General features: G+C 42.0%; 1 protein-coding gene and 1 pseudogene across 8 annotated transcripts in view; one reads left to right on the top strand and one right to left on the bottom strand.

Annotated features, from left to right (window-relative positions):
* Ppp6r3 (protein phosphatase 6 regulatory subunit 3) overlaps positions 1–15420 on the top strand; it is a 115847-nt gene that overhangs the window by 80582 nt on the left and 19845 nt on the right. For 6 of the 8 annotated variants that reach the window (XM_052194154.1, XM_052194182.1, XM_052194193.1 and 3 more), the window contains 4 exons: positions 467–531; positions 2569–2684; positions 4851–4936; positions 11327–11413. In XM_052194154.1, the coding sequence (XP_052050114.1) occupies positions 467–531; positions 2569–2684; positions 4851–4936; positions 11327–11413 (354 nt within the window). The remainder of the gene's footprint in view (positions 1–466; positions 532–2568; positions 2685–4850; positions 4937–11326; positions 11414–15420) is intronic. The other 2 variants (XM_052194211.1, XM_052194221.1) reach the window with 1 other exon arrangement.
* Positions 881–978, bottom strand: LOC127676640 (uncharacterized; annotated as a pseudogene).

Raw genomic sequence — 15420 nt, forward strand, 5'->3', positions numbered from 1 at the left:
GTTGAAGACCAGCCTGGCCTAGGTGAGACCCTGTCTTAAGAGGGATTACCATCCCCACCCTAAAGCCCCCAGTAAAATAAAGCAAACAGCAGAAAAGTAGAGCTTTGCTGTTTATTGTGGCAGTACCCTTAGCAATAAGTTGCCTAGTCAGCCTGGGTCCTGATGGGACCACACCCCCCAGCCCCCAGGCATCCTGAGTAACCGGCACTGCGTTGCACTCGACTGGGACAGTGACTGAGAACCTCATGCAGTTTTGTTTTATGTAAAGGTTTTTTGTTTTGTTTTTAAGGACAGGGTTTCAGTATGTAGACCAGGCTGGCCTTGAATTCACAAAGATGTACCTGCCTCTTCCTCCAGAATGCTAAGGTTGAAAGGCTAAGCCACCATGCTGGGTTGGCTTCGGTGTTTTAATGCTTTGACCATTAGGTTAATAATTGGAATAATTGGAGTGTTCTTTATTATTTAGCTTTTTCAAAAGTGTCAGTTAATAGAGCGAATACTTGAAGCCTGGGACACAAACGAGAAGAAACAGTAAGTAACTTATTTCTTTTCTTTTTCAATACAGTATTTTTATTGGGAATTTCACATAATACAACCCAGTTGTGTTCACTTTCTAGTCCTCCCAGGTATACCCAGGTCCTTGTGACCTCCCAACAAAAAGAGGGAAAAAAGTCCTTTTTGTGTTACCCATATATCCACTGGAATATGGGGGAACTACTCCAGTGGCCAGTCCCTTAGAGAAAGCTGATACTTTCTTACCCTACCCAGAAGTCACCAACTGTGAAGAGCTACACTTTAGCATCCCTATCATGATTTTAAGAGTTCTACTCAATGGATTCCCATCCAGACTGTTTCTTTCAGGGGTTGGGGGGAGGCTTGTAAAAATATGGAATGCTTCATGAATTTGTGTCATCCTTGCAGAAGGACCCTGCTAATCTCTGTATGCTTCCAGTTTTAGTGCATGCACAGCTAACTTGTTTCTACAAACAGTACAGTGTTAATCATATGTACAATGTAAATCAGTTTGGGGATTACAACCATGTACCCATATCTGCCTTTATGAGGTGCAAGTGATTAAACCCAGAGCTTTTAGTGCAAGCTAGACCGTATTCTACCAACTGAGCTCCTCGATAGCTTATTTTGTCAAGATCTATCACTGTTTAAATTTCTATTCCCCTGAAGGGGCTAAGTGACTCAGGGCAGGAATCAGCTTGCTTTTGTTTTGGGTGGTGGTACTGGTGAACTTTATAAACACTGGTGAACACAAATGGGTTTTGATGTGGCCAGTATGGGGAACTGGTACTATTTGTGTGGCTATGGCAAGGGGTTTGATTAGCAGGTACATTGTTCCAGATGGATCTCCTTTAGGGGGACTGTGAGACGTCTCTGGTTCCATATCTGACCTATTGACTGTCTGTCCTCTTGTGGCTTCCCATCTACTACCCTTTTTCTCTTCCTGCCTTATCAGGCCAACACATAAATATCCTGGATACTCTTTTCTTCCTGTGGGCCTGTCCTAAAAGCCAGGTGAATAAATGGTCCCATGATCTTAGGGATCCTGAATGTTTTCTCTAGCGCTTCAGTATGTCAGAAGCCTTGCATAGGTTTTTGTTTTTTAACTGTAGCCATAAGTATGGAGGGCTAAGAAGTTGTCTTTGGGAACAGTGGAGTCTCTGGGTCTTACTATGGAACCAAAGACAACTTTTACAGCTTATTGTGAGCCTCAAATTCCCCACACATTCTAGAGATTACCCAACAGGTATTCCATTTTCCAGGAAGAATTTTGTTATTTTTGAGTGGCTCCTGAAAGGGCTTTCTCCCTTTAAACAAATACCTTTTGAGTCTCTGCCCTGTTGTTTTAAACATTTTTCTTGATTTTATAAACCACTGACATTAAAAACCTTAGTCTTACATAAAGATGAGAGTAGTGGGAGGACGTAGATGTCAGCAGAGGAAAGCACTGAGGCTGAGCTCACTGGCCACTGAGGGGTCTCCAGCGAGCGCATGGCTGCTGCCTTTCTTACCTAAGCAGGTTTTCAGATAATCCACTGTTGAGAAATATCATTAGTTATTTGTGTCTGTCACAAGTAAAACTTGATGTCATTTGGAGGAAAGGGCCAAAAAAATTCTGACCTTAGTTTTTTATAATCTCATTAAAGTCTGAAATTCAGAGTTTAAAAAAAAAATGTAGCCGGGCGTTGGTGGCTCACGCCTGTAATCCCAGCACTCTGGGAGGCAGAGGCAGGCGGATTTCTGAGTTCGAGGCCAGCCTGGTCTACAGTTAGTTCCAGGACAGCCAGGGCTACACAGAGAAACCCTGTCTCAAAAAAAACACCAAATCCAAAAAACCAAAAAAAAAAAAAAAAAAAGTAAAAACAAATTCCAGTGTCCTTGGGCATTAATGAGTTTGCTTTAGAGAGTGTCAGCGATAGTGATGGTTGCTAACGTGGGAGTGACTATCCTGTTACCAGGCTGCCATGCTTCCTCCTGAGTTTATGTGCTCTCCATTTGAGAATCTGCTAAATGTATATCCTCTTAGTCTGAATCTTTATCCTTTCTCCTTGTCAGGGCTGAAGGAGGACGACGGCATGGTTACATGGGACACCTCACAAGGATAGCTAACTGTATTGTGCACAGCACTGACAAGGGTCCGAACAGTGCATTAGTACAGCAGCTCCTCAAAGGTAAGTTAGTTAACAACTTAATTCCATTTGTGTAGGACCAGAGTGCAGATCAGGGGTTAAAGTGTTGGGAGCAGGTTGAAAGCCATAGATGGGGTTTGTTTACATTTTAGAGACATTTTCATTTGGAGATCTCATTGTAGCTTTGAGACTATGTTTGAACCATGTAGTCCTCAGCTGTGCTTCTGCTCAGATTTTTGCTGTTCATTTGAAATCAAGTGGCATGCTAGAGTCACTTTGTTACAGAACACTGTTTATGGCTTGCTTTTTGTTGTTTTTAAAGATTTATGTATTCACCAGACCTAGCAGTGCACATCTTTAATCCCAGCCCTTGGAAGGCAGAGGTAGACAGATCTCTGTGAGTTTGAAGCTAGCCTGGTCTATGTAGTGAGTTCCCAGACAGCCAGAGTTACATAGTGAGACCCTGTCTTGAGATGGGGGTCTTTATTTTATGTAGATAGGTGTTTTGCCAGTGTGTGTGTCTGTGTCTGTCCACTGTGTGCATTCAAGATCCATGGAGGTCAGAAGAGGATTTTAGAGCTCTCTGGAACTGGATTTAATAGATGATTATTTGTTGCCGTGTAGGTGCTAGAGATCAAACCAGGTCCTCTAGAACCCCTAAGCCATCTCTCCACCCCCTGACCTGATTGTGTGTTCTGTGTTTGAGTAGAGCCACTCAAGCTGTGGTGATTCTTGCTTTTTCTTCTGAAGCCTCCTTTCTTTTTAAAACTATATTTTCGTTTGCCTATATGCATGTATGTACACCATGTGTACTTAGTCAGAAGAGAGCATTGGATCCCCTGCAAGTTTTTTTATGGATAGTTGTGAGCCACCATGTGGGTACTGGGAACAGAACCCAGGTCTCCTGGAAAATTAACAAGTGCTCTTAAGCACTGACCTATCTCTCTAGCAGCTAGAGTCTGGCCTCCCTCCTGTTGTTAGCTGAGGATTAAATTCCTTATCTGAGGCGCTAAAACACTGTCAGTGTTTCTTAGGTGTCTCTTTTTCTAAAATGAGAGATTAGATCCTAAAGGGTTCTTTTTCTACTAGCATTTAAATTTAATCAGCCCAGGCTGACTTGTGCCTTTTACACAAGCCTCAAACCACAAATCATTTTGTCAGAATGAGAATACCAAATGCTCTGACTGCAGGATCTGACCCTGTGGGATAACTAGTTCTGGGACATCTTTGAATGTGAGAAACTAATAATCTTTGTTCAAGGAGTGGTGCTCTGTCAAGTATGCACTGAAAGCCTAATTCTCAGTGACAGAAAAACTGAGGCTGGTCCACCTGTAATTTTGCTTCTTGAGAAGTACAAGCCTCTTCTTAAAGCCACTCCTTGTGGTTCGTATCCTTATCAAGGAGAGTGGGCCAAGTATGGAAAGGCTTGTTCCTTCCTGGAAGTTGCTGTGTGAGTGTATACCTCTATATGGTTGCTTAAACCAGAGTTGTCAGATGACCCTCTGTGTAGATAGGCCCCTAAGGTTTATATATGTAGATAGGTGTTTGCCAGTGTGTGTGTCTGTACACTGTGTGCATTCAGAATCCATGGAGGGTCTAATGATTTTATTCTGAGAAAAATCATTAAAGTTTTTCTAGAATTCTCTTGAATTTTACTGTAGAACATTTCTTCCTGTTTTCTTTATGAAGCAAATATGTAGGAGACATACAAATTCAATCGCAGCAACCAATAGTCAACAGGGTTCCATGGACCATTCATAGTCCATAGTTCGAGTGTATGTCATAGGATCCCAGCAAAGGACAGAAGCTAGTATTTGTAAGGTTTCTTAAACTTGACCACATAGGCAGTTCTTACCATGCCCAAAGACCTGTCCTCTTTGTGAAGAGTTTGGAGATAAAAAGTGTATGTTTCCTTTCAGCAGAGCAGTTGTTAGTAATTGCTACATGTGACTCTTGGCCAGATCAAGCCAACAGTGTTGGTGGAGTGGTGGGGCTGTTGGTTGGGACTCAAAAGTCTGTTGACTGGGCCCATGGGAGCTTTTTGGACTCATTCTCTTGGACCACTAAGCTGGTCATAGCCAGGACTTCAGCCCATTGGACTCCCCCAACTACTCTTCATGTGGCTGTTCTTGAGATTGTGCAACCTTCTTTCCTGAGGTCACTGTGTGATAATGCTTTTTTTCCTTTTTTTCCTTTGTCACTCTGAAGATCTTCCTGATGAAGTCAGGGAACGGTGGGAGACCTTCTGCACGAACTCCTTAGGAGAGACGAACAAGAGGAACACGGTAGATCTAGTAGGTTTCACAGGTTCCATTTCTGGGGTTTTTGGTGCTCTCAGCCATTGCCTATTTACTTCAGAAATGTTAAAGCCAATCCATTAGGCCCAGCGAATGTGGGCTAAGAAAAGCTCGTGACTCTTTGCAGGAAGAGGCTAGTGTTCACGGTATTGATTTGTTCATTTACCTCCTAGTGACCTACTGTACATGGCAACAAGGTACTAAAGAGCCACCCATGTCCACTGCAGTCCACATTAGTGTCATGTCTCACCTGGGTCTGGCTCCCTTAGTGCCACTGCCTTCCTCTTGTTCTGTGGCTTTGTGCTTTGTGCTTCGTGTCACTCTGAGTGCGTATAACCCCAAACATTCCCATGCATGGTTCTAGTATTGTAGAGTTCAGTTTATTCATATTTTAGATTTTTTTTTTTTTTTTGGAGAAGAGAGTTATAGATGACTCTGAAACTCCAGCTTTAGAATGTTGAACTAATTTGATACTTTCAGCCAGGGAATAATGGCATTGATAATTTTTCAAAATTATATTGGACTTTGGAATGTGTTTTTGTTCTTAAAAAGCACATTGAATTTTAAGATGAGTATTGCTTTATTTTAGTTTTTGCAGATGAAAATGCATCTTTGTCAGCATTGGTAGCTGGTGATCAGGGTGAGGGCCCAACTCAGATGTGCTGTTTAGCACAAGTCACTGTGGTTTCTTATAGTAAATAACACCTCAGTCATTACTAAGTTATGTAGCGGATAAGAGCTTCAGAGTCAGTAGGTTATCTTATGTCACACTGCACTGGCCATTGCTTCCCAGCTGACTTGAGTAATGGAATAATAGCTTTCTAAAGGTGGTTTTGATACTTGATTAGGAAGTATAACAAGAAAAAAAATGACTATAGAAGGGAGCTTTGTGTGGCCATGTGGTTACAGTAAGTCTGAGGGCTCCACTGTGTGTCATTGCCTGTCTGACCAACCCACATTCCTGTCAACAGTGCTGGCCAGCAAGGAAGGGCACTTTTTATAAATATCACATAGCTGGATGCTTTGAGCTTTCCTGTACTGGTCAGTTGATTAATATCATTGAGACTGAGTTTGAAACCACCCCATCCAGCACTGAGTGGCTGACTGCTCTGAGCACTGCTGGCCTGTTTTGAGATATTTTGTTGCTGGTTGAGCTCCCTCATAAATTCTACTGTAGCGATGTAACCTGCATGCTATCCTTCCTTTTTGTATATAAAGGAGTATTTTATTTGGACACTTTTAAAATTATCCTCCCATGATTGATTTTGTTTCCTTTTTGTGATAGAGTCTCATGATAGAGCTCTGCCTGCCCTGCTATTTAAAAAAAAAAAAAAAAAAAAAAGAATCAAAAATGTCCACTTAAACTGGTTTCCAAGCTTTTAAAAAAAAACAATTTTCTTATGGGACATACTAGTAAATGCCTATAATCCACAGGAGGACCAGAAGTTTGAGGCTAGGGCCAACAAATGACTTGTTATATAAAGCACTTGGTGTGGGAACATAAGGACCTGTATTCAGTCCCCAGGGTCTATGTAAGAGCTGGGCATGGAAGTGCATGCTTATAACCCAGCATTAGGGGAGTCAGGAAATGATGAGCTCTAGGTCATAAACCTCCGGCCTCCATAGGCACTGCACATACAGAAACACACAGGTGGGGGGAAACTCCCATCTTTCAGGGTAACCTTAGCTACTTTTCAGGTTTGAGGCCTGAACTACATGTAAAGCTACCCTCCTCCCCTCTCTACACCCAAAGAAGCTTTAATCTTAGGTAACTGCAGCAGATTTCTTTGAGAGCAGTCTGTAGTAAAGGAGGGTGCCATTGCTGCCCACACAACCAATTCTCAGCTGCTTTGCATGCTATCAGCAGGCCCAAAGAGATTCTATCTAGTGAGCTCTGAGCAAGAGCAGCGCAGAGGGCGTGGCCTGCCCCATCACTCTTGGCAGGCATTTACACCTGTGCAGCATTGACGGGAAACTGAGATGAACACCAGCTTTCACCAGAATAGAGTTCCATTTTCTCTGAGATGTCATTGTTCTTAGACCACAGATACTCTCAGTAGGAGATGCTCCCAGTAGGCTTGGGAGAAGCCAGCCTGCATAGCAAGGTGTAGGATGTAGAGTGACCTGCAGACTGAGATGGTGCTATGGGTAACCTGAGGTTGATCCCTGGAACTCACATAGTTGGAGCAGGTAACAAACTCCCTACAAGTTTGTGAGCCATGGCATGTGTGTGCTACTCCCAAACAACCAAACTTAATCAAAATCAATCAATTAAAGATCCTCAAAGCGTGCTGACATTAGGTTAGGTTGACTTATCTCCCAAGATTTTGCTGTGGTGGCATTGTTGGGTTTGCTAAAGGCCTTTTCAGTTCTTTGGCCCCAGAGACCTTCTCCATATTTCTGCATTGAGCTATAAGGGAATTTTCTTAAAGATTTAAGGATAATCTAGCTACCAAAGAGGGTTTAGCTATTTCCTTCAGGTTATCTCCCTCTTCAGAATATATTCACTTTGTCTCAGTGGGGTTAGGCACATGTAGGAGGACAATAGACTATTATAGATACTGCTATAAATATAACTTGGTATATACCGTGGGCCTTGTTTATCCTTGAAAAGGTGACAGTGCCTATGAATATAGTTCATGGTCTTAGTAAAAGCACATTCACCAGTGGAATTATTAGTTGAGTAATAGATTGAATATGCCAAATAGATGACTGGACCTGCTGCCTTATGTGGCTGTTTTTAAGATGGCTCAGATGCCTCTCTGCAGTGTTGTGGAGTGTTTATAACTTGAGTTTCTACCTTGGTATGTTGCTTTAGCCATTTGTATTTTAATGTTCATAAAATGATATTTTCTACTCCCACCACCCCCTGCTCCATGTGGGCCCCGGCTCCTGTGGCTCCCACTGCAGCATTCTAACTCAGCTTAAGATGGAGGAATCTTCTCTCAGCCCCTTCATTTGGAATGAAGCTAAATATGTATTTGGAATGAAGCTAAAGCAGTTTTCTGTGCAGCCACTATGAGGGAGCTAGAATGTTAGAATTGTTTGCTTTAGAGCCTGGGTTGTTGGGTTAGTTTTGTTTTCAGTTTGTAGCCCAAGCTGTCCTCAAACTCTGATCTTCTGCCTTAGCCTCTCAAATGTTTGGATTACAAGCATGCACCACCACGCCCAACTTTAAGATTTGGTGTTTTAATTTCACCTAAATCTTGCCTCAACCTCCAAACTAAAAATGGATTTAGATAAAAATGGAAAATAGATAATGTTTTATACAGACGTTGAGAAATTAAATTTGTCTCAGGCTTATCTCTCCTGTGAAGAGAATATTTTAGAAGCACTGCTATTTTGTTACAGTCAGTGACAAATGGGACCTGAAGGTAATGTGAAGTGATAGGCATGTGCTTGTATGAATTTCCTGTCTATGTAGCCAGGAAAGATATGAGCAAGATTGTCTGTCCCTAGCTCTGGAGGTGGCAGGAACTTAGAGTCCTAGTAAGGAGCTTATGGTAACACCTCTTGCTAATGAGTCTTATGCTTAGGATGTTCTTTTGGAGCCTTGATAAAGCAGTCACACAGTTGCTCCTGCTCTAACACATTGGCAGTGCTGAAATACTGTCATGGAAGAACGTGCTCACTTAACATGCATGCTAGTGTTACAGGATAGACATTCAAGTGTCTGCAATGTTAGGCATAGAGGATGCTAGTTAGTACTTACTAAGCAGGGGAGTAACAGAAGCTCTGGAAGCAGGGCTTGTCGAATAGCCTGTTCTGGGTCATAGTGCTGAGGATCTAGTACTAGGGAGCAAGTTGGAAAGTTCCAAATATAGGTTGTCAATGGACTAGTGAGATGGACCTGCAGGTAAGCAGACCTGAAGATATGAATTCCATCTCTAGAACCCATGTAAATATGGACGGTGAGAACTGAGTAAACAGTTGTCCTCTACATATGTATTATGATACTTTTACACATACACACAGCACACAATACATTACAGAGAGAGACAGAGACAGACTAATAATAAACTTTTAAACCCTGGCCAAGGAAAACTTTATTGCAGGTAGCCTGCAGAGGGAATCAAAGTACAAAACCTGCAGAGGCTGAGCTGAAAGTGTGTGCAGTAGACAGATCCAGAATCCCTGTGGCTGTTAAGTTAGTCCAAATAAGAGTGAAAGTGAGAACAGACGCAGACAGTGGCACTTTAGCTTTGTATCTGGATAAGACAAGAAACCACTAGGTTTAGATATAAAAAGTGACATAGTTCTGTATACATGTGGGGAGATTTCTGTGGATTTGGGGCCAAACACAGACACAAGGTCAGCTGCCTCACTGACATTAACTCACTAACTGATGGTAAAGTCGGTGAGAAGTGGTAGGGCAATTGCAATGTGAGGGTGACCAAGCAGCTTTGAACAAGATACAAAACAGCCAAGGTTTTAGCTGAAGGAGCATGAAGCTGGAGTGTTTGAGCCTCTGGTGCCTCAGAAGATCTGTGTGTGATGCAGATCAAGAACGCCGACTGCATAGAGTTGGTGATGAATGGGTTGGTATTCTGATTCCCCATGAGGCAATGAAACCCTCTCTTTAATTTATTTCATTCTTTCAGATTCTTATGATGTGGGTCCTCAGAGTCACACCCTCCATTAATTAACACAGCTGAAGGTCTGCCTACATTGTGCTGTTAGAAATCATAATTGGCTAAAACTATCTTTAGAGAAAACATTGCAAAGTAAGTGTGTACCCAATGATGTTGAGGCAAAAGGATCCTTAGTTCAAGGCCTGCCTAGCCTAGGTAGTAAGAACCCAACTCCAAAGGTGAGGGCATTCTAAACACTTCCCTGGAAAAACAGTTTAGCAACCACGTCTAGCCCTGCCTAATTGCTCCACAAAAGTTTCCTGTTTATTTAATGGCATAATGAACTCTTGTTTTTTATAGGGAAGAAAAGCCTATGGTAGTGGTTTTCAACCTTCATAATGATGCAGCCCTTTAATATAGTTCCTTATGTTGTGGTGACCTCCATACAATTATTTTGTTACTACTTGATAACTAATTGTGCTACTGTTATAAATCATATTTACTTTTGTAAATAAATATCTGATATGCAGGATATCTGACATTCGATCCCCAAAGGGGTTGAGAAGCACAGGTTAAGAACTAATGGATTCTTTGCAATGTAGTTGCACTTAGACAGGAGTCTCTGCTGGAGCTCATTAAGGACAGCTAACTCATTCTTTAAATTATCCTGTCTCTGTGTCCTATACTTTGGTTGTAACCCAAGTATACATTGGCTTAGCATGATATGTACTGGCTTGCTAATGTCAGACTATGAAGCACAGCCTCAGAGTTGGCAGAGGAACACTTATGTTTTACTTACATTTAGTACATGCGTTTATCCAAAACAGAAGAGCAGGCATCATGGGGCACATGCCTATAATCCCAGCTCTTGGGAAGCTGAGTAAGGCAGGTAGAGCTAATCCTGAAGCAAGCATAGGCTACATAGTAAGCCAGTGTAGAGAACTCTTAAGAGATTTCAGTGTAAATGACCTTCAGAAATAGAGCATTTCCTTCTAGAATTTCACTAACCATTCATTGTTATATGTGCTAGTAGTGAGAGCTATTATCAGTGCTGAGCTTGGTCAGTGCTTACTTTGACCTCTGTCAGATGTTTCTGAATTAGTATCAGTTGGCCATGAATGGTGAGCAGTTTATGTTGGTAGGTTTTTTTTATTTGGTTGTGTGTGTGTGTGTGTGTGTGTGTGTGTGTGTGTGTGTGTGTGTGTGATTGGTTTGGTTTTTGTTTTAAGTTACTAAAACTTACTCTCTGTAGGGCAGGGAGGGCAAATTTTCAGAGGGTCTTCTATTGGTAAGGGAACTATTGAATGAGCATTTGTGGCTAGTACCTTTCTTGGAATGGACAGGAAAGTCAAAAAGGAAGTAAAATGCGTATCTATAAGGTTGACTTTCCATGACTCATGAGTGATCCCTAGAAGAGTGTTTTACCCACAAGGCCTGATACATACCTGCTGTTTTTGTTTCATCTGCACTGCACTGTTACTTCTGCCTTCCCCCTTCAGCAGAGGAATCCTTCCTTCCTCCTCTGTAATTCCCGGGGATGCTCTTCCCGAGGAGTGAGACCACCGGCCAGCTGGGTGGGCAGCCAGAGACTGGGTGTGTTTGACAACTTAATTGTTATTTCTGGATTGGATTTGTTGTTTATTTTTGTTTGTTCATATTTTGGTTTTAGTTGGTTTTTTGTTTTGTTTTGGGTTTTTTGTTTGTTTTTAGTATATTGAAACAAAAGCTGAATGTGATAATTTTTCCATAAAAATGCTGATGCAAATGTCCACCACTTTTCAATGTTAAATAGTTTTTTACATTTTTATGCATATAGGTTACAACCTGCCATATTCATTCATCCAGTGATGATGAAATTGACTTTAAAGACACGGGTTTCTCACAGGATTCCTCTTTGCAGCAAGTGAGTCACACCTAAAGCTTTGCTATTTGTTTTTAACTTAAATGTTTAGTTTAGCTGCCCTGTGGGATCAGCATCTGTCACTGTTAGAATGTGGTTTGGGATTGCTACCAATTAGGCAAATGATTGAAACAGAGGGCTGGGGCCTTGTCAGATAGGCTTATACTGTTGTGTTCTGGGTAACAGTGAGGAATGATGACATTGGTGAGCACTGCATGAACTAGGAAGTCAACAGGACACCTCACATGCTGGCGAGCAGACGAGTGGTAGTGCATTGTTATTTAGATTCCCCACAGAGACCTTGGTTAAGAGAGACAGAAATAAGAATGAAAACATTGTAGTGAATTTTGTGCACACATGGACCACATGGTGTATCTAGATAATCCTTCCTCGATGCTCTTTAATTGTGTTGTATGGCATCTAAATGAGGTTTTAGCTGAAAGCATTCTTGCCATTCCTGTCCCCAAATTGATTCCATGTATTGACTGAATTTTAATCTTTCTAACAAAAATTAGATCAATATTAATACATACTGATTTATCATTCTTTGGTCATTCTTGGAAAACTGATGGTTGAATTTATATTTCTACTGGAGGTTGAATTTGAGAGTTCAGAATAGAAGCAGATGTTCTCCTGTTCATGAGAAAAGCTGTCCTTAGCTGTCTGGTCCAGGCATTGGTGTGACAATGGGATTAAGGAACCACTGTCACACCACACTGTTGGTGCTTGGCTTCTTTCTGACTCTCAGTCGCACTTCTGAATGGGGTCAGTGGAACTTCTGATTTTCTTGTGTGGTTGTTTTTTGCTTGCAAGTTGCATGCCCATCATATTCCAGTATTACTACTGAACAGTTGCTTGCTCTTAATGCCAAAGCCTTTAGCCTTTCCCAGATGGATTTGAAGTAAAAGTTTAGCACTTCCTGGTTTCCTTCTGTGGTTTTGACCTTTTGGCAGCCATTCTCCTAAATTTAGAGTTAGGGAGCAGTATCTTGAACAGAACAAACACATCTTGCTTTGAGGAAGCACCAGCTGCCTTGGCAGTCCAACACAGCAAACTGCTACAAGCAGCCCTGTGTCGTAGGCAGTGTTTTGTACTGTCACTTCTACACTGTAGGATAGTTAGACAGTCAGCTCCACCAGGCATGAGCCCAAGGGCATTGCTATAGCCCTAGAACAAAGTTTAGTGATTCAAATGTGAACGTCAAGGTGATTTGTACCTGTTAAAATATAGTATTGAATAGTATTAAGAAAAAAGATGCCTGGGCCAATGAGGTGGTTCAGCCACTGAGATGCTACTGAGCCCACAAGCCTGAGTTTGAGCCACACATAGTGGAGATTACACACGTCTACAATGTATTACACACATACACAAAATAAATGTAATTTAGATAGATAGATAGATAGATAGATAGATAGATAGATAGCTTTTAACATCTTTCTGACCATGTTGGTGAGCTGTCACACATGCCTTCCTCCCACCCTTGTAAATTAGACTGAAGACTTTGTAGATGCCTAAACTTACAGCTACTGATTTAATCTAGAAGTTATTTTTAGGCATCTAGAAACTGTGTTGCTTATTCCTGGTTTTAGATACCTGGTTCTAGAGCCATGTCTGTTTGGGGGGTGTTTTCTCACCTATTCAATCCAGTCTACAAAGCTGACATCCTGACACCACCCTGACCTCTACATGTATGGAGTAATTACAAGTCACTCTTATCTGACTGACAAGCTTACAGTAGCTCTTTTTTGCACAGTTACACTGTGAACTAATTTTAAATGAATCTGTTTTTAAATGAATCTGATCCAAAACATTTTTCTGGAGGAACAAGGGTCTAGGTTAACCTAACAGTTTCGTCCTGATCTCCACTGTTAGTCCAGTGTCAATTTGTAGATAGCAACTTGCTAAACTTCTTATTATTCCTGTTTGAAGTTAGGCTTCCTACTCAGAGCCCAAGTGTGCAGAGTGAGGACATTTATTAACATGAGGACCCTGTCAGGAATGTGGCCCTGAGCAGTGAGCCAGTGCCTTGTGACCTATGTGCCTCTGGCCATTATCTGTTTTCCTAGCATCTCCTAGACTTTGGAGGGAATAAACTGTCCCCTTTACTGATTGGATGGGTGTGAGAGTAAGATGACACCTCTAGCATTTCACATCATGAGCAGACTTGGGACATGACATTGAGTCAGATTGAATTCAGAGCTGTTTCTGTGCTAAGAGAGGGTGGCAGTGATCTTAGATCTTGCTTCTCACCCAAGACAAGGTGGCAGTACTAAACAGTGTGCCTTACTTAATATTACTATAGCCATTTGTGTTGCTTTCTAGGTTGAGACATATGAATTGGCAGCACTTTGCTTGTAGAGTGTGACAGCTCTTCATTTTAGGTGTACTGGCGTCTATACATTAGTAGAAAGCAGATGCAAACAGGAAATTCATTGCTACTTTAACTTCCAAGGCACTATGCCAGACTGAGAACTCATGAGTGTTCTCTCTCTCTCTCTCTCTCTCTCTCTCTCTCTCTCTCACACACACACACACACACACACACACACACACACGTTTCTGTCAGTTGCTGTAGGTCTGTCTAGATGCATAGGGTTGGTAAATAAAGGTGCATGTATATACACATGAACGAATCTGTCTGTGTACATATATGTATGTATACATTTGCATTGCATTTGCTGGTTGTGAAGTATTGAACTTCAGGCAATGTTTTTTTTTCATATTCGAAGAACTGTTTTATAAACAGTGTGAAAGGTTTGAGGAAAGCCTGTGTCTATAAAACAAAGCTTCTGGGAGGGAATTTTACCTTGCTCTGTGAGATTTCTAGTCTAGATAAGTGTATAGTCTGTCTTGTGTTGATTGCTCAGCAGAATGACCTCATGGGTCTTTTACACACCCTGCTCATAAGTGATAAAGTTCTAGGTCAGAGGAGCTGATTTCAGTCTTTTGCTGAAGTGGCTATGAAGGCTGCCTGCCTGTTTTCTGTTTGTTCACCCAGAGTGCTCTGTCACCTAGAACTTTTGTCTTCTCTTCTGCTCTAACCAAACTCCCATGCCTGCTTTGTTTTCCAGACCCTACCCATCCTCACTGTCCTCACACATCCATGAACTCATGTCAGGCCATCTCTGTGGTTGAGCCTGATAAGGAAGAGAGATCTTACTTGAGAATAAAGAGAGTTCTGTACACAGCCACTCTAGTTAGGGTTGGTTGGGTTTTCCCTGTTTTGTTTTGTTTTCACATCCAAGCAAATGTAATTTCCAAAACCAGACATGAAGTTTACTTTTAAATTCATATAGTTTGGATTATCCATGCCATAATTCCCTGCTATGAGAGTTAATGTGGTCAAGATGCATGACAGAGGTATTTCTGCAGTGCAGGGTTGGGGCTATGGGCTTTGCTGAGGTGGGGACCCAAAAAGTCTCCTGACTCCATTCCATCCTCCTCCTTGGCAGACAGTGGCCTCAACAGCTCCCGTTAGTAAGTACTGTTCCTAGGGTCCCGCTGCTGCCTCTCTCTCCTTAGCCACATTAATACTCACAGCGTGGTCCTGTGCTCTGTATTCATTGTCTGGGTGAGAGTAAGGAGATGGGATGGCACTTGATGTCTTTGTATAGTGAGGGCATGTTTCCTGATGGCATAAATAGACTGTCAGCACTTGAGTGGGTCCCATATAACATTCCCCCATTTTCCAACTGGGAAGGCTGATGGAAATAGAATTGGCCTCTCTGTAGACCTTTCAGTGTTCCAGGCTTTTCTGAGGAAGTTAAAGCTTCCTGCTCTCTCTCTCTCTCAGGTAGGTTGTGTAGAAGTATCTCAGGCGGTTCTCAGCCTCCAAGACTTAGGCCAACACTTCATTTGTAGGATCATGATTATGTCCATCAGTCTTTCTTTCTCTGATGCTATTTTTGCTATAGTGGTTGGGCGTGGGGAAATGGTGGGGGCTAGGGGGAGGGTGGGAAGTTGGGGAGGTTAGCACATATTATATTTTGGGATGCTGTTGGTTGTGTCTG

The sequence above is a fragment of the Apodemus sylvaticus genome, chromosome 1 (assembly GCF_947179515.1).
Source record: "Apodemus sylvaticus chromosome 1, mApoSyl1.1, whole genome shotgun sequence".
In the NCBI taxonomy this organism is placed as follows: domain Eukaryota; kingdom Metazoa; phylum Chordata; class Mammalia; order Rodentia; family Muridae; genus Apodemus; species Apodemus sylvaticus.